Below are 25,311 nucleotides of genomic sequence, written 5' to 3'. Positions count from 1 at the left end.
TGTTGCAAATCCACAACATGTACACTGAATGAGAGTACGAATGACCGAATAAATGCATGAATGAAAGCACAGGTCATTTACAGTTCCTTAAATTGGAGCCGGCTAAAACACCCCTTCTAGACACTAAGCAAATCGCCCCTGTCTTGACTGTAAACTCCTAACTGGACCGGAAGAAGACTCGAGCGGTGGGCGAGGCCAGTTTTGAGGAAGCTGAACTCTTGGCCAATAGGCGCATCTCTTGAAAAACGAGCCTCTCGTCCTACCTATCGTGAAGCGGCGAGAACAGAAGCGAAATATCGCGAGGTTCCATCTTTTCCTCCCGCTTCCCCGCCTTCGGTAGTGCAAGTTCCGCCCCTTCCTCACCCTCCGCGTCTTTTCCCGCCCCCGCCCCGCCCCGCCCCGTCCCGCCCCGCCCGCCATCCCTCCGCTCGCTGTTCTGCGCAGCCTGCGCCCGGGAGCGCTGGCTCACCGGGCGCCGAGGTGAGTACACGTCTCTGCCGAGTCGGGTGGCTCCCGTGGCGAAGTCCCCTGGCCGGGCCCCCAGCCCTCTGGTCGAGCCCGGCAAAAGCGGCCCCGCCGCGGCGAGTGGACCACAGCCCGAGCGGAGCGGTGCGGACTGTGGGTCGCCACCGCTGCGGGGCCCTCCTCACCCTGTGCGGCCGGAGAATCCCTAAAACCGTGCCTGGGAAATCCGTGCCCACTGGGCTCGCTGCTTCCAAACCGTAAAGACCTTAGTATTTGGTTAAGTTGGATGAAACAGCAGGTGTGTTGCTAAGACTTCTGCCAGATCTTCTTAGTCCTTAGAAAATAACCTTTTACTAACCCTTTAAATGTACAGTTTTTAATACTCTCATCTCCAGTATTCGGAAATTAAGAGTGGGTGTTCTGAATTAAGTATGGAAGTCAGTCTGAGGGACTCCTTTCCTTTTAAACACTGTTTGAATTGTGTGAAATATTCTCAAGCTGGAAGGGTTTGTTTTACAGGATAGTCAAGTGGATTGGTGTTTATTAAAAACCTGTGGAGGTGTATTTGTATACTGTTAATACTAAGTATACTATTTACTTTTAACTCTAGGTAAGAGGTAGTAAAGGGAATTGGTGGAAGAAAATTACCCTGGTAAAGGCTGTATATTACCAACGAATGCATATTGGAAAATCATTAGCATTATTTATTATTGGCAGCTTTCAGATTTCATTGTGTAGATTTTATCTTACCAAATTGCCTTTGTAGCAAGATACATTTCAACAGGGTATGATGACGTTTTAAAGGCAGCCAATCCCAGCTATCAGGATTCAGAAGGAAAGCCATCAGGGTATACTGAATTCTCTTATTGGATCTTCCATCTGTGAGTGTGGGTTTTGAATAGTTTTGCTTTGTCGGCTTACATTTGTATAAGCTTTGTATACCACTTAAAAGAAGCACAGGCCCCTATGAAGTGCATGAAAGGCCTGGCAGTGCAACCAGCTTTGGAGTCAGTCCACTTGGATTGGAATTCTGGCGAGTTACCCTCTGAGAAACTGTTTCTTCATCTATAAAATGGGTTAAATAATGTCTATTGCAATTCAGAGTTGTGATAATTAGGTATCTTTTTGGTACATAACAAACACTTAGCATTATATAGTATTAACAAGCGGACCTTAGATCAGAGAATGAAAAAATCTGTTTTTGCAATATTACATATTCTGCTTTCATCCATTCATCGTTTGAGGGCCTGCTTTATGCTAGATATTGTGCTACCATAGAGGCAAGTATACAAGAGATCTTTGTCCTCGGAAGCTTATAGTCTCTTGGCTAGAATAACAAAAGACAGATACACCAATAAGTATATAATTACAAATTGTGAGAAATCATACAAAGAAAAAGAGTCGCGTTTCTCTGAAAGAATAAGGGAGAATACTTTAGTTTTGGATAGGGAAGTGGTGGTCTTTTTTACAGTGAAACCTGAAGGATGATGGGATAGTGTTTTCCAGGGTAAGAGGAGAGACGCCAGTATGAAGGGTTTGGTACTTGTGAGGACTAGAAAAGCCCGGGAGCTTGGTGAGAAGCCAAGGAGAATGCTGCCAGATAAGGCTGGAGAAGTGGGTGAGGCCAGATTGTGAAGAGCCCTCAGTGCCTGGTAAGGGTTTGTTTTTCTAAATAAGCTTTTGAAGGGTTCATTTAGTAGGATGTGTGTACACTAGGGAGCCAGATTACTTGAGAGAGGTAGAGGGAGACAATAAGATTTACGTTTTTAAAGTCTCACTGTTAAGTGAGTACTGCATTGGCAAGTGGCTAGAGCAGACACAGGGAGACCAGTTACCGAGATGGCCAGGCAGGAGATGAAAGTGACAGTTGGAGAGATGTGGATGGCTTTGAGATGTATTGCAGCGATGCAGACCACTGGGCTTATGATAAATTGGACGTGGCTAGTGAATGGAAGGATGGAATTATTCATGACTTCCAACTTCCTGGCTTGAACAGCTGGGTGGATGGTGGTGAGTGTCGTTTACTAACTGGAAAAGACTGGGGAGGATTCATATTAGTGATGAAAATCAAAAGCTCTTTTTTGAATGTTAAGTTTGAGGTGCTTGTGAGAAATCTCAACTACTTCTAGTTTACTACTTAAGTGAGTAATTTCTCAGAAAGTGTCCCTTTCCACGCAGAATCACTGATGTTATTTCTAGTCTACTTCCTCTTGCTTTACCTGAGAAGGAATAAAGATGTATAGAGATTGAATATCTTCTTCAAAATCACAGATTTCTTATAAAAATAGGTAAAGAGTAGATGGAATAAATATGGGAAAGTATTAGATTCTTTTGCTGCATTGGAGATATTAAATATTCCATATTCTCTGCCCTTTTGTATAAAATGGCAAGTGCTCTCTCGTTAGCTAGGAATTAGAGTTTGGAAATAATAGAAAATAACTAAAAAGTTACAGAACTGCTTATTAAAAGTTTATGTCACTACATTTTTGCACTAACTTGGGTTACTTCCCAGTGAAAATAGTTTTTATTAAGAGAAACAATTTTCTTTGAAAGGCATTTTCCGTTAGAGATTGAGAAGGGATGCCCAGGAAACATCTTTAAACGAAGCTTATATTCTTTTTAATGTTTTGGCATTTCCTTAGTATCCTGTGGAATCCTGGGAGTGTATATGTAAAGAATCCAGGCTTTGAAATCCACTGGACACCCCCTCGCCAATCCCAAGTAAAAAATCTTTGCTTTTATCCCTTGTGAGCTGCTTGACCTTGGACAGATTATTGAAGCTCTGTTTCATCTTGCTTATGTGATTGAAGTTTGTTTCTGCCCTGTGCCTAGTTGATAAGATGGCAATGTTACTTCTCTCCCTACCCTTGTCAGTTTTGCAGCTAGAAGGAATTTAATTTGTTCTGGGTTCTGGCCTTTACCATTAAATTACTGTCTCCATTTTATATGTTAGGCAGCAGAAGCCTAGAGAGATTATAATAGAGTAACACAGGGTTGTCATTCCCTAGTATAGTATTTCTCCTTTCTTTGAAATGATAAAATAAAATTATCTGTTCCTGGATGTATTTCTTTGTACTTTGGATAATCTGCCAAGCTAAGAAGAAAGACAATAGAGATAAAAGAAAGAAAAAATTAGAATACAGAACAATATTTAGATGTATGAAGTGAAGCAAATGAAGCTGTAAGTGATCTAGATGTTTTAAAATATATTAAAATATTTTTTAAATACCTTGAGCTAAATACAAAATGAAGTAATTTAAGAAAGGAATGGGTTTGCTATATCTGATTTTTAAATTCTTGCTTGGTTGCATTTATGAAAATGGTCTCTCTTAGAACAGGACTATTCCTTTCAAGAACTATTTTTTCAATTAGAACTGTTTCTGCTAAGTAGTAAATATTGCTTAAACAGTATTTTTATTAAAGTTATTCATTTTAATCTTCTAAATATGTGTGACAAATTTCATTGTTAGGAAAGAAGAATAAAAAACTTGAATGTATAACTTTTTAGTATTTGCATATAGCTCTATGTGCTAACTGGTATTTGGCAATGCTTGTAAGCAGTATTATAATTATTATGTTTTCTTATTCTCTTTAGAAATGGACCAATTTTGACAAGATGTAGTGCTGTGGTGTGCCTGATGGGATATGTTCAGTCATGGCATCCGAACTTTGTAAGACGATCTCTGTGGCAAGGCTGGAAAAGCACAAGAATTTGTTCTTAAATTATAGGAATCTGCATCATTTCCCATTGGAGTTACTGAAAGATGAGGGGCTACAGTACTTGGAGAGACTCTATATGAAAAGGAACTCTCTCACAACCTTGGTACAGTATTATATTGCATTTAAAAAATCATTTTTAATGTGGTCCTGACCAAGATATTTTACACATCCTAAGATATTCAGACCAAGATGTATATCCCCTCTTGTTACATATAAACAGTTGATGCAAATACACATAATGGGGGTTCTCAATAGCTGAGAAATCATTCAAGTTCCCTGCAGTTATGAGGTTTCAGGAGTGGTTGTGTAGGAAAGCGGGATATTGACTAATGTACTAATAAAATTAGTCTCCATTCTAAACCCCTCTCCACTTAGCCTGTATGTCTTTGGGCTTGTGCTTTCTTTGTGTATTAAGCTTCCTAGATGATTTTTGGTTGTTAAAATATCCAGTGGACCAGTTATAAAGTAAAGAAGAGAAGGACCAACAAGGATGACTTTGAGTTACAGGCATTTAAAAAGAACTATTTGAAGATTAAAATATTAAGACAGGCATTTGGGAAACTTGATGGAGCCTTTGAATGTTTTGGAAACCAAAACCAAAAAACCTTCTTTATGATTGCACTGCAAAAGTCAAATGATTTTGATTTGGTCTATCACGCAATTTGTTGGAAAAAAGTTGCCACAAAAGCAACATTTGATTCACTCTTTTTATGTTTTAAGCATAAGCACATAGTTATAACCTCACTTTTGTTTGTTACAAATAAGATTTTAAAAACTACTTAAAATTTTTTTCAAGAGAATGAAACTTTATATTCCCACTATTGTGAAATTTGGTTTCTGTTATAGATGGGTTTGCTTTATGTGGCCTTTTCTGGTTAACCTCATGTGAGTCTTACACTTGGATTCTAGTTCTTACTCATTTTAGGTGATTTATGATGTCTTGTTTCATTGTGAACTGACCCATTCTTCATTTCTTTCTCTATATAAGACTTTCCTAAATATCTGAAAGTAACCCTTAGTGGCTTTGTATATATGGAGTGTTTTTTATTTTTGGAATAAATTTTATTTAATCTGTGTAAAATACCTACAATGGGTAGAAAGCATTATAAAATTTGTTTATCTTTGCTATAATGTATCTGGATGTAAAAGGAATTACGTCTTTCATGTTTAGTGTATGGCATCTTGGCATATATGTTATTTTGAGTGCCTAGTCAGATTTTTTAAATTAGACAATGCTTTCAAGCTTTAATAATTTGTACACAGTTATATGAATTCTTTTTGCAAAATCATCATTGCATGAGGTGAAACCATATTTACCTAGTGTTTTTTTGCCCTTTAGGGAAGAAGTGGTGTAACAAATTACTTGTCAACAATTATAGTCTAGATTTCTTGTGTTTGTTTGTTTTGATGTACAAAGAAAAAGTGAGTGGATTACTTTTTAACTATCGGTCATAGTCCACTGGGGTAGACTTTACTCAAAGAAACTGACCTTTGCTTCTAAATGTTAAATTTTTTTGTTCCTAAATGATGCATTTTTAGTTTTGTGGTGGTTTCTCAGCTGCAGTTTTCTACTTATGAACATATAAGGTATCATACAATTTTAACTGTTACTCAAGTTGGCTCATAAGCATACATTTCAAGTTCATATTTTGTCACTTTTTTATTCATCAGAGATTGAATTGTTGAATATGTTTGTAATGATAGGTATACGCATTTTAATTTAATGCTTTCTCTTAGGTGGAACATTTTGATTCATGTGTCAAAGAGCTTTTAAACTGTAAAGTGCCATGTAGGTATCATGTAACAGGGATGTGGGAAATAGCAGCAGTCATCTCATTCCATGACTAGTGGATATAAACAGCTGGCCTGCATCCAGTAGGGTCAGGGAGTGGCTTACTGGACAGGCTTTGAAAGCAAATGAAACAGAACTTGTTCTAGAGTGCTCTAAGCTAGTGACTTAAGGCATTTGGAATGTTTGTTGGTATTATTGATTAAGTGTATTTCCTAAAGGAGATTTAGTGTGTAGAAATTGACTTATAAGTGTAATACTATCCAAAGGCCAAAAACACATTATTGGAAATATAGAGTATCTCATATACATTATGGGTTAATTGGCCTTCATTTTTTTAAAAGAAACTTGAGAACCTGCCAATAATTTTCATTTTCACCTTGTTTTATTATTTCTTATTAACATTGTTTCGTGTTTAAATGCCCTGTCCTCAACATTCTCCTTGCTTCACCCACCTCTCACCACATGAAGCCTTTTGTGAGAAAAGAAGTCACTAATGCACAGCCTCTGCCTTTCTTCCTTTTTTCCTTCAACTCACTCGGTATAACACAGTGGTTTACATTTGTAGAGTAATTGTATGTCAGATGCTCAGAACTTGGGGAATGCCCATATTAAAACTAAGGCACAAGGAAAAGCCTTTTTGTACACTTAAAAGAGTAAGTTTTTCATATTTTAAATACAGAAATGATATATGCTCTTATATTCAACAGCATTGAAGGATATATGGAAAGTAGTCATCTCTCTTTCTCTGCATCCAGTTCTGTAGTGTGGAGTAACCAGTGTTAATAGTTTGATTGTGTCCTTCCACTCCTTTGCTTGTGTGTATGTAATTATACACTCTATATTTTTTCCTTTCTTAAACAACAAAATAGAATCATTATACACATGTTCTCTAGAAATTTCCCTTTTCACTTCATGTTATTCTCATTTCTACTACCCTCTAGTCCAGGAGATAAACATACATCTTTGTATGACCATGTGTGTTTGTGGTTAGAATCGAATCTCAAAAGTAGAATTGCTGGGCTAAAGGGTAGGCACATTTTATATTTAAAGTACTTTTTAGCAGTATTTCATTATGTAATATTACCATTAATTTGTATAACTGAAAAGTCTTAAAACTTTTTAACATAATATGAATCAATTTATATAGGATTCCAGTTTTGTAATTAATAGGTGAATAAGAAGTAGTTAGAAAATACTATGATTATGGCTCCTAACATTTATCTTAAAAAATGTTCTAAATAATTTTTCTGTAATTATTTTAAATGCAGTTCAAGAATTATTAAATCTCTGATTTTTGTAATAAAAGATAAGAGAGTAGGAGATAAAGGTTCTGTGTTTGTCACATGGTATTCACAAAGTTATTGAGCAAATAAATAAAGATAAAATAGATTAGCATAAGGACTATCATATCATACAGGTATAAAAATTTCAGAATGAGAGCCTTCAAGGGCAGCAAGTTCTGTATCCCCATTGCCTGTAGGACAAATAGTTAAATTCTGTGTGGCAAGATTAAAGAAGATTTTTTAAAGAAGATGCTGTTTGCTTTGACAAGAGCTTAGGAGGAAAAGTATCATTCATTCAATGTGTATCTATTGAGTACTTACTGTGTAGCCAGTACTCTTCAAGGTACTGATAATAGATACATCATGGAACAAATTCTTACTCTAATGGAATTTTCGCTTGTTGACATCCCAGCTAAAGAAAAAATAAACTAAGACTCAGTGGCAGAAAGTTCAAGGGACAAATCTAGTCATTTGTTCTCCCTAGAGGAAAGGTTTTATGTGTTCTTCATAGCCTCAGCATTCTTAAGCAGAACCCAGGTGAGGAATTTGGGGAGGTCCAAGAGTGGGCACAAAGCAGTAGAGTGTTCATTTAATCCAGAGCTCTCCCTTTTTTTGCTTTGTGTATTGGTGCTTTCTACATAAAACCCCACTAGGGGTTGGATGTGCAGATCTAGTAAATGTTTTCATACTCAACTCAACCATTTATTCATCAAATTCAATAAGTAAAATAGATACAACTGAAGATACTTTTATTTAGGGGAGGGGTGGGTGGGAGTCACTCAGTCTACATCTTGCCTTCTAAGGGACTGTATGGACTGTCTAGGAAACCACTAACTTACACTACCTGACAGAGTTTGTGAGGGGGAGGAACAAGAGAGAAAGCAGAGATGGGAATTCAACATTGGGGTGGGTTGTGTTGAATCTTAAATACCTTAGTTCCCTGGGAGTTAGAACCATATTCTGGAGGCAATGTGGAGCTACTGAATATTTTTTTAACATGAAACTAATAAGCTTACAATGTTAGATTTGTTCTTTGGGATCTTTTCTGGATAAGAATTTTGTATATTTAATACATGTATTTCATTGACTGCCTCATTTTGTCTTGATCAATCATTTTAAACAAAATCAAGAAGATGCATTTTAAACTGTCATAGCATGGCATTCATTCATTTCACACATACTTAAGGAGTACCTCAGCATACCAGTTACCATGCCTAACTCATGGCGGTGAACAAGGCAGATGTAGACCCTGCTCTCATGGAGCCTCACTCTGGCAGTAGATATTAAAGACAGATATTAAACAGTAATTACTATACTCTTGATAAGTACAGACTACTGATTTGGTTGCAAACATAGATTATTTAACCTACTCTAGGGATCAGGAAGAGTATCTCTTAGGGAGTGACATTAATTGAGACTGGAAGGACAAGAAGGCATTAATGAAGAACTTTACAAAGGGAAAATCATGGGCAAAGGCCTTGACATTGGAAGCAACAAAAGTGATCAAAGAAATGATGCAGGATATGAAATCAATATACAGAAATCTGTTGCATTTCTGTATACTAAAAGCAAACTAACAAATTAAGAAAGCAATCCCATTTACAGTTGCATCAAAAAGAATAAAATATCTTGGAATAAATTTAACCAAGGAGGTAGTCTGAAAACTGTAAGACATTGATGAAAGAAATTGAAGAAGATACAAGCAAATGGAAGGACATCCTGTGCTCATGGATTGAAACAACTAGTACTGTTAAAATGTACGTATTACCCAAAGCAAGCTTCAGATTCAGTGCAATCCCCATGAAAATACCAATGGCATTTTTCACAGAACTAGAACAAATAACCTAAATTTTGTCTGAAATCACAAAAGATCCTGAATAGCCAAAGCAATCTTAAGAAAGAAGAATGAAGTTGGAGGTATCATGTTTCCTGGTTTCAAATTATACTATAAAGCTATAATAATCAAAATAGCATGGTATTGGCACAAAAACAGACACATAGATCAATGGAACAGAATAGAGAGCCCCCAAATAAACCCATGTTTATATGGTCAGTTTACAACAGAGGCAAGAATACAAAATAGAGAAAACTGGGCAACTACATGCAAAAAGATAAAACTGGATTACTGTGTTACACCATACACAAAAATAAAATTGATTAAAGACCTAAATATAAGAAACCATGAAACTCGTAAAAGGAGACATAGTGAATAAGCTCTTAGACATCAGGTTTAGCGATTTTTTTCTGGGTATGTCTTCTCAGTCAAGGGAAACAAAAGTAAAAGTCAATAAGTGGAACTATATCAAACAAAAAAGCTTCTGCAAAACAAAGAGAACCACTGACAAAATGAAAAAGCAACCTACAAAATGGGGGAATATATTTGCAAATGATATATCTGGTAAGGGGCTAATGTCCAAAATAAAGAACTCATACAACTCAACCCAAAAAAGGCAAATAATCTGTTTTAAAAATGGGCAGAGAAACTGAATAGATATTTTTCTGAAGAAGACATATACATGGCCAATAGGCACATGGAAAGATTCTCAGCATCACTAATCAAGGAAAGGCAAATAAAAACCACAATGAGATACCATCTCACACTAGTCAGAATCTAGTCAGGCTAATATTAACACCACAAAAGTGTTGAGGATGTGGAAAAGTACCTTATTGCACTGTTGGAGGGAATATAGAATGGTGCAGCCACTGTGGAAACAGTATGGAGGTTCCTCAAAAAGAAAAAAAAATTTAAACCAATAATTTCACTTTTGGGTATTTACCTGAAGAAAATAAAAACACTAATGAAGAGACATGTACTCCTATATTCATTGCAGCATTATTTACAATAGCCAGGATATGGAAGCAACCTAAGTGTCTGTTGATAGATGAATGGATAAAGAAGAGGTGATACATACATACACAATTATATTACTCAGCCATAAAAAAGAATAAAATTTTGCCATTTGTGACAGCATGGATGGGCCTCAGGGGTATTATGCTCAGTGAAATAAGTTGGACAAAGGAAGACAGATATCACATGATTTCACTAGTATGTTGGAATCTAAGAAAACAATGCTAAGAGTAAACAACAAACAATATGCAGAAACAGCCTCATAAATACCGAGAACAAACTGTTGATTGTCAGAGGGAGGGGTTGGGGGATAGGCAAAATAGGTGAAGGGGATCAAAAGGTACAGACTTCCTTTTATAAATTAAATAAGTCACAGGGATAAAAAAGTACAGTGTAGGGAACATCATAATATTGTGCTACTTTTGATGGTGAGTTAGCTGTGCTTACCATGGTGAGCATTTCATAATGGATAACAATTGTCAAATCACTATGTTGTACACCTGAAATTAATATTATGTCAACTATACCTCAAAAATTTTTTAGAAATACAAACACAAAACAGAATTTGAGGTAAACTTTATACTAATTTTGCTTGCTAAAATTTACTTTCACATTATTTATAAAGAAAAATTGTTTAGCTAGATGATGATGTGAGATTGAATGAAGAGAAGTTTGGCTTAATTTAGAAAACAATCTTCTAGTGGCTTAGTAGGAAGTATGTATACTCAGGGAATTGGGATACAAGTTACTTATCTATTGAAACTTATGTGTCAAAACTGTGAAAAAAGAAGGAAATAACAGTTTTGAGAGGTATTTTAAGATTTTTTTAATCTAGGATTTTAAAATTTAAAAACATTTAAAAACTGAATAGACTAAAGCTATGGACAAGGTAAATGAGCTTCTGTGGCATCATAATCCAACATTACAACACAGTTACCCACATAGTAACAAAAATTTTGGTGTTTATATATATAGTTATCCAGTCTCTTATTTACTTTACATAAACTATGGAAGTATAAAAGTTAAATAACATTTCCCTCATACTGTTTAGCTACATTGCTGAAAAATGTGCTCATAGAAAACAGGGAATGATATTACAGAACACCAGTAGGTGTCAGCCACAGCCTATGTAATGGGCTGCTTATTTGTCAGGCTTTTGGGGGCAGGTTCTAATTTTTTTTTTTAATCCAAATTTCTAATGAACTGCAGTTCTCTTGAGGTCAATGTGCTTATTTAAGAATAACAATACAGTACCTACCCGTTAACAAAGACATAGTGATGCACTGTTAGCAGCATAAAATATTCAGTGCTTAATTGTGTGAAGCTGTATAGCTCGAAAGAGCTAACTAGTTTGTCGTGGAGAGAGTATGTTACTGTCTGATGGAGCCAAGTAGCTATCCGGAAAGAATGACCACGGGTCCTGTGAGTTGGCAAGATATGGTATTGATTGTAACAGATAAAACGAGATGAGGGTCTAACATCATTTCTTTTATGGATAAGTCCTTCCTTTTTAGAGGAATAACTGTTAAGCTTCCCCAGGTCCCCAACCCCCAGTTTTCAAGTTTGCCTGGGATGCTTTGTATGTATGCCTGTAAATGGGTGTATATTCTCCTTGCTAGAGGAAACAACAATAGTAAGAGAAACATTTTGGGGATCTGAACAGATTCCAGAGTACACCTGAGGAGAGACTCTTCATGAAGGACCTGATTGTGTATAATTACATCAAAATATATGGAAAACAAGAATCCCAGCTTTTAACATGTGGAAACCAAATACAAGTGGTTTTATCAAAAGTGGGTACTCAGTAGATGCTTTGCTGACTTAACAGTATTCATATTCAGTGCTGTTTAGTATTATAAAAGTACGAGGATGTATGTATGTAAGCAGCTTGGGTACTGTTGTAAGTAAGGATATCAGTATGCCAGTCTGAAAATCATTTCATTTCCTAGTTTAATTTAAACCAGTGGATTTCCATTGTGCTCAGGATTTTTTTTTTAAGTTTTTCCATAGTATAAAATACAAGCTCTGATGATCTATTCCTTGCCACTCCCTGCAAAAACTGTTATACACTTTCATACCCAATGTATGGCCCAGACATACCTAGTTTATACCATTTCTCTTATTGAATGTTTAGAACCCAAATTGCATATAGTATGATTGAATGCTCATTATGTAGCAGTTTTTACTGTGCGTAGCACATTTTTTTAACTTAAAAAAAATTTTTAAAGACATAACATGCTCATTGTTAAAAATTCAAATGACACAAAAACAGGTGGAGAATAGCGACCCTAGTTCTTTTCCTAATGATAATCACTGTTACTAAGTTTCTGTATGAAAAATCAACTTTTTTACAAACATAAAAATGTTCTAGTCTTCAACACTTCAGTTTTTTTCGATTGACTGGATATTGCTTTTATAACAGAACTTTTTGAAATGTCATATTTCTTCAGAAATACTGTTAGAGAGTTATAGCAGAGTAGATTATATTTGCAATTTCCCAAACATATACCTCCCTCTCACCTTTTCATATTTTGCTTCTTGTGCCTAGGAAGCTAACCCAAAATGTCCTCCTCTCCACCCCAGGGCAACATCTTATAAGTTGTATTTGTCTTTCAGGACTCAAGCCAGACCTAATTTTTTCTAAAAAGCCATCCCTGATTCTTTGTTTTATAGCTTATGTTTGAGTGTATGATAAAAAATGTTTAACTTCTGCACCTTCAGTCTTAGCTCTTATCTTTGTGTAAATTTGAACCCTGTGTGGCACTTGTGTGTGTGTGTGTGTGTGTGTGTGTGCGCGCACATGGTGTGTGTGATGCAGGCTTTCTGTTATTTACAGAAAGCTTTTTCTCCTACCTATTGCCTCCAGCAGAGAAAAGCCTGCTTTTAATCAGTGAGTGGAACTTTTTAGGATTCTTTTCATGCTTCCAGGGCTCTGACTGTGAAAGGGACTTAGATCTCCCTCTCCTCCCAAAAGCTCATTTCCTATCCCTGCCACATAACATCCCTACTCCAAACTTAGGACCTGCAGCCAGATCTGACACCTGAGCTCCAGTTTACTCTTTTATCCTCAGCTTAGTTAGGGCTTGGTTTCTGGCCTCTAGGGATTTCCCTTATTTTTTTCTCTTGAACATGATTTGGGAGTTTTGGGGTGGGGGTACTGTGGATAAAATGAGAGTTCCTGTGGCCAGGATCCACACTTGGCCCTGGTTGATTAGCTCACTGCACACCTGTGGGCTGTTGACTCTATATAAAGAGCTCCGCCCAGTGCTCTGTGTGCGACATGGTGGCATGGCTGCAAGGCTGCAGGAGAGCAGAGCAGAGGCTGGAGTGGTGGCAGCACTGAGGACACAGGCCCAGAGGATGGCTGTGTGGGATGGCTATGCAGGCAGAGAGGCCCAGAGGATGGCTGTGTGGGACGACTGTGCAGGCAGAGAGGCCCAGAGGACGGCTGTGTGGGATGGCTGTGCAGGCAGAGAGGCCCAGAGGACGGCTGTGTGGGATGACTCTGCAGGCAGAGAGGCCCAGAGGACAGCTGTGTGATGGCTGTGTGGACAGAGGGGCGCAGAGGCAGAGACCAGCTTGCTGCATGCAGACTCACTCTGAGTGAAAGGGATTTTAGTGACTGACCTGCCACCTGGATTGGCAGGAGTAGATGGAAGGAAATTAGAAGGGAAGCCAAATAGGATCTTATTGGAGTTATGGCAACAACTGAAACCAATGCAGCAGTTCAAGCCATTAAGACTAAAGAGGCGGCGGCAGAGACGTTAGTGCTTGACCTACCACTGGGAGAACAAGTCAGGTTATATACTGTTTCACCCCAAAGAACGTTTTGCTGTCAGTTTTTTTGGTCACATTGAATCCATAGCAAACTTGCCCAGGGCTGAAACCCATTGGCAAGACAGTTATGGTATTAGTTTCTTAGGGCTGCTTTAACAAGTTACACAGGCTAGGTGGCTTCAAACAACTCACATTTAATCTTTCGCACTTCTGTAGGCCAAAGGTTCAAAATCAAGGTGTGGGCAGGGTAGGGAGAATCTGTTCCTTTCTCCTAGCTTCTGGGCACTGCCAGTGATCCTTCGTGGTCCTTGGCATCACTGCAATCTCTGGCTCCATTGTCACATGTCATTCTTCCCTCTGTCTGTGTCTGTTAAGAACATTTAAATGTCTTCCGTGATTGTGCAATGCAAGGTTTTCTGTATTCAGAGATGTTAATTTTAATTATCCAAGTTCATAAATTTAAATTGTAGTATAGGCTATGTAAACATAAAACCCAGACCTGCTCCAGACCTGCTGATTTATTATTTTCACATTATTTTCTCTAAATTTTCACCCCTCAGAAAGATTGTACTTTGTGTTTAAGCTAATTAGAAACGTTTGTACATTTTTCAAAAATAAAATTTAATTCTGAGTTTTTAATTTTCAGCCAGAAAACCTTGCTCAGAAGCTCCCAAACCTTGTGGAACTGTGAGTCTGTTTATTCAAAAAATTTTTTTCAATGAAAGTAATTTTAAGTTATTTGAAATAATAGGATATATAATTTTAATGACTTTATTACAACTTTAATGGTTTTAATATGCTTTTATTAATTTCTTATTTTTTGATGTCATGGCCGTGGTGTGACCTATGGTTGTGCTAAACCCAAGCAGTATTTTAAAGAATTTTATTGTGTACATTTAATTTTTAAAATATCTCACCTCAAGGTAGTGAAAATGAAAGATGTATTTTTTTCATTCAGCATTTCCTTGAGATCATTCAGGTTGTTGCATGCATCAATAGTTTGTTCTTTTTTGTTGCTGAATTACGTATCATGGTATGGATGTAATGCTGTTTGCTCAGCATATTGGTTGTTTCTAGTTTTTAGCTATTATGAATAAAGCTGCTCTGGGCATTTGTGCATGTTTTTTTCTGAGTAAGTTTTCATTTCTTTGCACTTCATTTCTTTGTAATTGCATGTTGTTGTTTCAGCCCCTGGCAAGTTCACTATGGATTCAGTGTGACCAAAAGAAAATGACAGCAGACATTCTTTGGGGTGAAAGGGTTTATTACCTGGCTTGTTCTTCTGTCAGTAGGTCAAGCATTAGCATTTCTGCCTCCATGCAGAGCACTGGGCCGAGCTCTATATAGCGCAATGATAGCTTATTGCCTAAAGGTGTGGAAGCGGTAGGCTAAGCAACAGGCCAGTTACATCATCAGGTGGTATAAGTTCAGTGAGGATCCTGGCCATACAAACCCCAACTTCCCCACACGTTTTACTTTTTTATTGAGATACAGTTTACATACCATAAAATTCACCCTTTTAAAGTATATAGTTCAGTGGTTTTTAGCATGTTCACAAGGTTGAATTCCAGAACATTTTCATCACCCCAAAAGAAATCTGTCAGAAGTCATTCTCCCTTTCCCCCAGTTCCTAGAAATAATCTGGTGACCTATCATCTACTTTGTTTTCTATGGAGATACAGGGATTTCCTTAACTACCTGAAGTCTCCAGTAAGTCCTTGACTCCAGTAAGTCTCCCAGTCTTTGCTGAGGAGCCCTGTATGTATACTGTGTCATATATTCATCTCTCAGCTAGGCAGTTGACAACTTTACCTTATTTTTCACTTTTTGCTAATGTAGACTCTCAAGTTCAGCAGAGGTAAGAGCTTAGTGTGAGAAGATAGAAGTTTCTATGGCCAGGATCCTCACTTGACCCTAAACTACTTGATGCTATAATTGGCTTTCTGCTAGGCTAATGCTTCCATACCTGTTGGCAATAAGCTATTTTTGACTGAGTCACTATATAAAGAACTCTTCCCAAAGGTGGGTTCTGAGATGGATTATGGACCTGCAGACTGCTGGATGCAGACATGATTCTAATGCTCAACCTGCCACCATGAGAATAAAGCTGGGTAAACCCTTTTACCTCAAGAAGTTTCCATTGTCATTTCTCGGTGTCACCGAATCCATAGTGAACTTTCCTGGGGCTTGTGGGTAAAATGAGAGTTCCTGTGGCGAGGATTCTCACCTGGCCCTGGTTGACTAGCTCACTTCACACCTGTGGGCAATACATTGCTGTTGACTCTATATAAAGAGCTCTGCCCAGTGCTCAGGGCATGACATGGTGGCACGGCTGCAAGTCTGCAGGAGAGCAGAGCAGAGGCTGGAGTGGTGGCAGCACTGAGGACAGAGGCCCAGAGGACAGCTGTGTGGGACGATTGTGCAGGCAGAGAGGCCCAGAGGACGGCTGTGTGGGACGGCTGTGCAGAGAGGCCCAGAGGACGGATGTGCGGACAAAGGGGCCCTGAGGCAGAGACTGGCTTGCTGCATGCAGACTCGCGCTCAGTGAACCAGATTTTAGTGATTGACCTGCCACTGAAAAAATAAAGTTGGGTATAATCCTTTCATCCCAAGAACATTCTACTGTCATTTCTTTGGTCACACTGAATCCATAGTGAAATTGCCAGGGACTGAAACCCATTGGCAAGACATACTCCTATACACCTACCAAACACCTACCTTTGGCTCATGCTTCTGGGACTTTTTCATGCTTGTTATACTGTTTAATCACTGACACTCTATTCAATTCTTTTCAGTCTTTTTTTTTTTTTCTCTATATGTCCTTCAGTATGGACAAATTGTATTTCTCTTCAGGGACAGTAATAGTTCCTTCTTCAGTGTCTAATCTGCTGTTAATCCCATGTAGTAAAGTTTTCACTTTGTTTTATTTTTTGGTTTCTGTGCTTTCTGTTTGGTGGGTTTTTTTTTTAAAATACATATAAATGGTTTTTTTTTTTACAGTGGTCACATTTTCCTTTAAATATGAGTTTATGTAGTTGTTTTAATGTCCTTTCTTGTTAATTCCATCATCTCTGCCATTCTAGATCTGATTGTGTTGATGGTTTTTTATCTTGGTTATTGGTCACATTTTCCTGATTCTTGCCATATCTAATACTTTTTGATTGGATGGTTTACCTTATTAATTTTGCATTATTGAGTGTGTAGACTTTCTTGTTTTCCCTTTTGTTGTGCATTATTCTAGCATGTAGTTATTTGCAGTTTAGTTTGATCTTCTATGGCCTGTTCTTTATGCTTTCTTAGGACAGGTCTAGAGTAACCACTGCTCTAGAGAGAGTTTGGCACTATTAATAAGGCAGGGCCTCTCTAGGATCTCACTTGAATGTTCCAGGTGATCAACAAGGACTTGATACATTTGCTGCTCAAAACTTAGATGCCTTTTTAACCATGTATGAGCTTTTGGCACCATTCAGCTGATAGGTCTTCAGTTACTTTTTGCCTAGAATGCATTTTAGAATTTAGTTAAGAGTCAAAGAATCCCTTAGTTAAATTTTTGAAGGTTTTTTTTTCTTTTTCTGTAGTGATCTTTCAGAACTTTACCCCACAACTTCCAGCTGCTTCAGCTTTTCTAACTCTGATGTGTGTATCTCTGTAATTCAGTGAGACTTCAGTACTTTGCGTGGGATTCCATTCCTGTAACCTCTGGGCAAAAAATTATGTAGCTCACCTCACATGTTTCTTCTCTCTTAGTGAACATAGTCCTAATTGCCTGTTTTCAGTATCTGAAAATAGTTACATATTTTCCATCCAGTTTTCTTGTTGTTTACAGCACTTGGGTACATCTGATCCCTGTTTTACCACTATGGCTGGAAGTAAAAGTCCTGTTCCTTTAACTAAAACAACAACAGCAGCCTTTATTTTGGAACAATTCTTTTGTATTTATAGAAAAGATGCAAAGATAGTACAGAGTTCCAGTATACCTCTCATCCAGTTTCTCCTGTTCTTAACATATTGCAGTTCCGTGAAACATTTGTTAAAATGAAGAAGCTGGCATTGGCCTACTAATGGCTATATTTAATTTTTTTTTTTTTAATAATTATTTTTTATTGAAGGGTAGTTGACGCACAGTATTACATTACATTAGTTTCAAGTGTACAACACAGTGGTAGAACATTTATATACATAATTCTAGGTTCCAGCTATCACCCTACCAAGCTGTTACATTATCTTGACTATATTCCTTATGCTATACATTACATCCCGGTTACTTATTTATTTTACCATTGGAAGTCTGTCCTTTTTTTTTTTTTTTTTTTTTTGTGAGGGCATCTCTCATATTTATTGATCAAATGGTTGTTAACGACAATAAAATTCTGTATAGAGGAGTCAATGCTCAATGCACAATCATTAATCCACCCCAAGCCTAATTTTCGTCAGTCTCCAATCTTCTGAGGCATAACAAACAAGTTCTTACATGTAGAACAAATTCTTACATAATGAATAAGTTACATGGTGAACAGTACAAGGGCAGTCATCACAGAAACTTTCGGTTTTGCTCATGCATTATGAACTATAAACAGTCAGTTCAAATATGAATACTCATTTGGTTTTTATACTTGATTTATATGTGGATACCACATTTCTCTCTTTATTATTATTATTTTTAATAGAATGCTGAAGTGGTAGGTAGATACAAGATAAAGGTAGAAAAGATAGTTTAGTGTTGTAAGAGAGCAAATGTAGATGATCAGGTGTGTGCCTGTAGACTATGTGTTAATCCAAGCTAGACAAGGGCAATAAAACATCCACGTATGCAGAAGATTTCTCTCAGAACAGGGGGGGTGAGGTTCTAAGCCTCACCTCTGTTGATCCCCAATTTCTCACCTGATGGCCCCCCTGCGACTGTGCCTGTCTTAGGTTGTTCCTCCCTTGAGGAATCTTACCCGTCTCTGGCTAACCAGTCATCTTCCTGGGCCATACAGGGAAATGTAAAGTTGGTAAGTGAGAGAGAAGCCTTACTGTTTGAAAAGGTTAGCTTTTTACTTCTTTGCATATTTATGCCCTGTAGCTTCTATGCCCAGCATTTGTCTTGAGGTATCTTTACCACTTGGAAGAATTATGATACTCGGTAAATTTGATATGAGGCACGAATTCTATTTAAGGGTTGTAATTAGGAAGGAAGAAGAAAAGCTATAGAAGTAGCAGGCAGAAGAAAACATGGGAAGATTGATTATTTCTTTGACATATCTTCTTGTAGAGTAACTGCAGCATATATAGGTTTTAAGCTACTACTTAAATTGCGCACACACATTAACATAATAGGAGTATAGTTACATAACCAAAGCATATCTGTAATTACCAGCCATCTCCAGTGAAACCAAGAAAACCAGTTAGGCACCTTAGGCATTTGTGAAAACTTATCTATGATATGGTGGATATTGTCCAACTGAACTTGAACAGTCTGAGAGAAATCAGACAAATTAAAACAACCCATTCCTGGGGACTGTTCACATCCCATATGTTCTTTTAACAGTAAATAGTCTGTAGTTGTAAGATTTTGGAGCGCTACAATTTGCACTTCTCCTAATTCTTGGTTGAGTTCCAACAGTGTAGATCCAGTCAAATTTGTTGTTTTACTGTATGCACAGGCCAGCTTAGATATCTCCTGCTTCATTCCCATGGCAAGTCCAGGAACTGGTGGGATGAGTGCATCTACAGCTGTAGCATTGCGTGGATCTTTGTTGGGGTTTTTTGATGATCATCTTCTGGCATGAGTCTTCCAGAGAGTGCAGATGTTGGAAGTTCTTTTTCATATCGTATCTTAGTTCATTTTTGGGGTAGCCCAATTAGGCTTTGATCCTCTGTATAAACACAAACAGACCCTTTGCCTACACTTTTATATGCCCTTTATACCCTTGTGTAGAACTCGTTGGAGGTTACCACACAGGAATTGCCCTTTTTTTTTTTTTTTTTTGCTTTCTTTTTGGTATCACTAATCTACACTTACATGACGAATATTATGTTTACTAGGCTCTCCCCTATACCAGGTCTCCCCTATAAACCCCTTTACAGTCACTGTCCATCAGCATAGCAAAATGTTGTAGAATCACTACTTGCCTTCTCTGTGTTGTACAGCCCTCCCTTTTCTCCTACCCCCCCATGCATGTTAATCTTAATACCCCCCTACTTCTCCCCCCCTTATCCCTCCCTACACACCCATCCTCCCCAGTCCCTTTCCCTTTGGTACCTGTTAGTCCATTCTTGAGTTCTGTGATTCTGCTGCTGTTTTGTTCCTTCAGTTTTTCCTTTGTTCTTATATTCCACAGATAAGTGAAATCATTTGGTATTTCTCTTTCTCCGCTTGGCTTGTTTCACTGAGCATAATACCCTCCAGCTCCATCCATGTTGCTGCAAATGATTGGATTTGCCCTTTTCTTATGGCTGAGTAGTATTCCATTGTGTATATGTACCACATCTTCTTTATCCATTCATCTATTGATGGACATTTAGGTTGCTTCCATTTCTTGGCTATTGTAAATAGTGCTGCAATAAACATAGGGGTGCATCTGTCTTTCTCAAACTTGATTGCTGCGTTCTTAGGGTAAATTCCTAGGAGTGGAATTCCTGGGTCAAATGGTAAGTCTGTTTTGAGCATTTTGATGTACCTCCATACTGCTTTCCACAATGGTTGAACTAACTTACATTCCCACCAGCAGTGTAGGAGGGTTCCCCTTTCTCCACAGCCTCGCCAACATTTGTTGTTGTTTGTCTTTTGGATGGCAGCCATCCTTACTGGTGTGAGGTGATACCTCATTGTAGTTTTAATTTGCATTTCTCTGATAATTAGCGATGTGGAGCATCTTTTCATGTGTCTGTTGGCCATCTGTATTTCCTTTTTGGAGAACTGTCTGTTCAGTTCCTCTGCCCATTTTTTAATTGGGTTATTTGTTTTTTGTTTGTTGAGGCGTGTGAGCTCCTTATATATTCTCGACGTCAAGCCTTTATCCGATGTGTCATTTTCAAATATATTCTCCCATACTGTAGGGATCCTTCTTGTTCTATTGATGGTGTCTTTTGCTGTACAGAAGCTTTTCAGCTTAATATAGTCCCACTTACTCATTTTTGCTGTTGTTTTCCTTGCCCGGGGAGATATGTTCAAGAAGAGGTCACTCATGTTTATGTCTAAGAGGTTTTCGCCTATGTTTTCTTCCAAGAGTTTAATGGTTTCATGGCTTACATTCAGGTCTTTGATCCATTTTGAGTTTACTTTTGTATATGGGCTTAGACAATGGTCCAGTTTCATTCTCCTACATGTAGCTGTCCAGTTTTGCCAGCACCACCTGTTGAAGAGACTGTCATTTCGCCATTGTATGGCCATGGCTCCTTTATCAAATATTAATTGACCATATATGTCTGGGTTAATGTCTGGATTGTCTAGTCTGTTCCATTGGTCTGTGGCTCTGCTCTTGTGCCAGTACCAAATTGTCTTGATTACTATGGCTTTATAGTAGAGCTTGAAGTTGGGTAGTGAGATCCCCCCTACTTTATTCTTCTTTCTCAGGATTGCTTTGGCTATTCGGGGTCTTTGGTGGTTCCATATGAATTTTTGAATTATTTGTTCCAGTTCATTGAAGAATGTTGCTGGTAGTTTCCTAGGGATTGCATCAAATCTGTATATTGCTTTGGGCAGGATGGCCATTTTGACGATATTAATTCTTCCTAGCCACGAGCATGGGATGAATTTCCATCTGTTAGTGTCCCCTTTAATTTCTCTTAAGAGTGACTTGTAGTTTTCAGAGTATAAGTCTTACACTTCTTTGGTTAGGTTTATTCCTAGGTATTTTATTTTTTTTGATGCAATTGTGAATGGAGTTGTTTTCCTGATTTCTCTTTCTGTTAGTTCATTGTTAGTATATAGGAAAGCCACAGATTTCTGTGTGTTGATTTTGTATCCTGCAACTTTGCTGTATTCCGATATCAGTTCTAGTAGTTTTGGGGTGGAGTCTTTAGGGTTTTTTATGTACAGTATCATGTCATCTGCAAATAGTGACAGTTTAACTTCTTCTTTACCAATCTGGATTCCTTGTATTTCTTTATTTTGTCTGATTGCCATGGCTAGGACCTCCAGTACTATGTTAAATAACAGTGGAGAGAGTGGGCATCCCTGTCTAGTTCCCGATCTCAGAGGAAATGCTTTCAGCTTCTCGCTGTTCAATATAATGTTGGCTGTGGGTTTATCATAGATGGCCTTTATTATGTTGAGGTACTTGCCCTCTATTCCCATTTTGCTGAGAGTTTTTAACATGAATGGATGTTGAACTTTGTCAAATGCTTTTTCAGCATCTATGGAGATGATCATGTGGTTTTTGTCTTTCTTTTTGTTGATGTGGTGGATGATGTTGATGGACTTTCGTGTTGTACCATCCTTGCATCCCTGGGATGAATCCCACTTGGTCATGGTGTATGATCCTTTTGATGTATTTTTTAATTCGGTTTGCTAATATTTTGTTGAGTATTTTTGCATCTACGTTCATCAGGGATATTGGTCTGTAGTTTTCTTTTTTGGTGGGGTCTTTGCCTGGTTTTGGTATTAGGGTGATGTTAGCTTCATTGAATGAGTTTGGGAGTATCCCCTCCTCCTCTATTTTTTGGAAAACTTTAAGGAGAATGGGTATTATGTCTTCCCTGTATGTCTGATAAAATTCCGAGGTAAATCCATCTGGCCCAGGGGTTTTGTTCTTTGGTAGTTTTTTGATTACCGCTTCAATTTCGTTGCTGGTAATTGGTGTGTTTAGATTTTCTGTTTCTTCCTGGGTCAATCTTGGAAGGTTATATTTTTCTAGGAAGTTGTCCATTTCTCCTAGGTTTCCCAGCTTGTTAGCATATAGGTTTTCATAGTATTCTCCAATAATTCTTTGCATTTCCATGGGGTCAGTCGTGATTTTTCCTTTCTCGTTTCTGATACTGTTGATTTGTGTTGACTCTCTTTTCTTCTTAAAAAGTCTGGCTAGAGGCTTATCTATTTTGTTTATTTTCTCAAAGAACCAGCTCTTGGTTTCATTGATTTTTGCTATTGTTTTATTCTTCTCAATTTTATTTATTTCTTCTCTGATCTTTATTATGTCCCTCCTTCTGCTGACCTTAGGCCTCATGTGTTCTTCTTTTTCCAATTTCGATAATTGTGACATTAGACCATTCATTTGGGATTGCTCTTCCTTTTTAAAATATGCTTGGATTGCAATATAGTTTCCTCTTAAGACTGCTTTTGCTGTGTCCCACAGAAGTTGGGGCTTAGTGTTGTTGTTGTCATTTGTTTCCATATATTGCTGGATCTCCATTTTGATTTGGTCATTGATCCATTGATTATTTAGGAGCGTGTTGTTAAGTCTCCATGTGTTTGTGAGCCTCTTTGCTTTCTTTGTACAGTTTATTTCTAGTTTTATGCCTTTGTGGTCTGAAAAGTTGGTTGGTAGGATTTCAATCTTTTGGAATTTTCTGAGGCTCTTTTTGTGGCCTAGTATGTGGTCTATTCTGGAGAGTGTTCCATGTGCACTTGAGAAGAATGTATATCCCGCTGCTTTTGGATGTAGAGTTCTATAGATGTCTATTAGGTCCATCTGCTCTACTGTGTTGTTCAGTGCTTCCGTGTCCTTACTTATTTTCTGCCCAGTGGATCTATCCTTTGGGGTGAGTGGTGTGTTGAAGTCTCCTAGAATGAATGCATTGCAGTCTATATCCACCTTTAGTTCTGTTAGTATTTGTTTCACATATGCTGGTGCTCCTCTGTTGGGTGCATATATATTTAGAATGATTATATCGTCTTGTTTGACTGAGCCCTTTATCATTATGTAGTGTCCTTCTTTATCTCTTGTTACTTTCTTTGTTTTGAAGTCTATTTTGTCTGATATTAGTACTGCAACCCCTGCTTTCTTCTCACTGTTGTTTGCTTTCAATATGTTTTTCCATCCCTTGACTTTTAGTCTGTACATGTCTTTGGGTTTGAGGTGAGTTTCTTGTAAGCAGCATATAGATGGGTCTTGCTTTTTTATCCATTCTGTTACTCTGTGTCTTTTGATTGGTGCATTCAACCCATTAACATTTAGGGTGACTATTGAAAGATATGTACTTATTGCCATTGCAGGCTTTAACTTCGTGGTTACCAAAGGTTCAAGGTTAGCCTCTTTAGTATCTTACTGCCTAACTTAGCTCGCTTATTGAGCTGTTATATACACTGTCTGGAGATTCTTTTCTTCTCTCCCTTCTTGTTCCTCCTCCTCGATTCTTCATATGTTGGGTGTTTTGTGCTGTGCTCTTTCTAGGAGTGCTCCCATCTAGAGCAGTCCCTGTAAGATGTTCTGTAGAGGTGGTTTGTGGGAAGCAAATTCCCTCAGCGTTTGTTTGTCTGGGAATTGTTTAATCCCACCGTCATATTTGAATGATAGTCCTGCTGGATACAGTGTCCTTGGTTCAAGGCCCTTCTGTTTCATTGTATTAAATATATCATGCCATTCTCTTCTGGCCTGTAGGGTTTCTGTTGAGAAATCTGATGTTAGCCTGATGGGTTTCCCTTTATAGGTGACCTTTTTCTCTCTAGCTGCCTTTAACACTCTTTCCTTGTCCTTGATCTTTGCCATTTTAATTATTATGTGTCTTGGTGTTGCCCTTCTTGGATCCTTTCTGTTGGGGGTTCTGTGTATTTCCGTGGTCTGTTCGATTACTTCCTCCCCCAGTGTGGGGAAGTTTTCAGCAATTATTTCTTCTAAGATACTTTCCATCTCTTTTCCTCTCTCTTCTTCTTCTGGGACCCCTATAATACGGATATTGTTCCTTTTGGATTGGTCACACAGTTCTCTTAATATTGTTTCATTCCTGGAGATCCTTTTGTCTCTGTCTATGTCAGCTTCTATGCGTTCCTGTTCTCTGGTTTCAGTTCCATCAATGGCCTCTTGCATTCTATCCATTCTGCTTATAAACCCTTCCAGAGTTTGTTTCATTTCTGCGATCTCCTTTCTGGCATCTGTGATCTCCTTCCGGACTTCATCCCATTTCTCTTGCGTATTTCTCTGCATCTCTGTCAGCATGTTTATGATTCTTATTTTGAATTCTTTTTCAGGGAGACTGGTTAGGTCTGTCTCCTTCTCTGGTGTTGTCTCTGTGATCTTTGTCTGCCTGTAGCTTTGCCTTTTCATGGTGATAGGAATAGTCTGCAGAACTGGGACGAGTGACGGCTGGAAGGACTTCCTTTCTTGTTGGTTTGTGGCCCTCCTCTCCTGGGAGAACAGCGACCTCTAGTGGCTTGTGCTGCACAGCTGCGCGCAGACAGGGTTTCTGCTTCCTGCCCGGCTGCTATGGAGTTAATCTCCGCTGTTGCTGTGGGCGTGGCCTGGCTCGGGCAGCTACTCCAAAATGGTGGAGTCGCGTTGGAGCAG

The 25,311-nt window shown here is 38.1% G+C and overlaps 1 protein-coding gene across 4 annotated transcripts in view; it reads left to right on the top strand.

Moving 5' to 3' along the window:
- Positions 1-396: 396 nt before the first annotated feature.
- The window catches only part of LRRC28 (leucine rich repeat containing 28), a 148,233-nt gene continuing 123,318 nt past the window's right edge, over positions 397-25,311 (top strand). Inside the window, exons 1-3 of one of the 4 annotated variants that reach the window (XM_036878656.2) lie at positions 397-480; positions 4,061-4,288; positions 14,532-14,572. In XM_036878656.2, the coding sequence (XP_036734551.1) occupies positions 4,121-4,288; positions 14,532-14,572 (209 nt within the window). In that variant the 5' untranslated portion in view covers positions 397-480; positions 4,061-4,120. Of the gene's footprint in view, positions 481-553; positions 764-3,110; positions 3,187-4,060; positions 4,289-14,531; positions 14,573-25,311 lie in introns of those variants that run through there. The other 3 variants (XM_036878658.2, XM_057494834.1, XM_036878657.2) reach the window with 3 other exon arrangements.

Source organism: Manis pentadactyla, chromosome 18, assembly GCF_030020395.1.
Source record: "Manis pentadactyla isolate mManPen7 chromosome 18, mManPen7.hap1, whole genome shotgun sequence".
Lineage (NCBI taxonomy): Eukaryota > Metazoa > Chordata > Mammalia > Pholidota > Manidae > Manis > Manis pentadactyla.
This window is presented reverse-complemented; position numbering and strand designations above follow the sequence as displayed.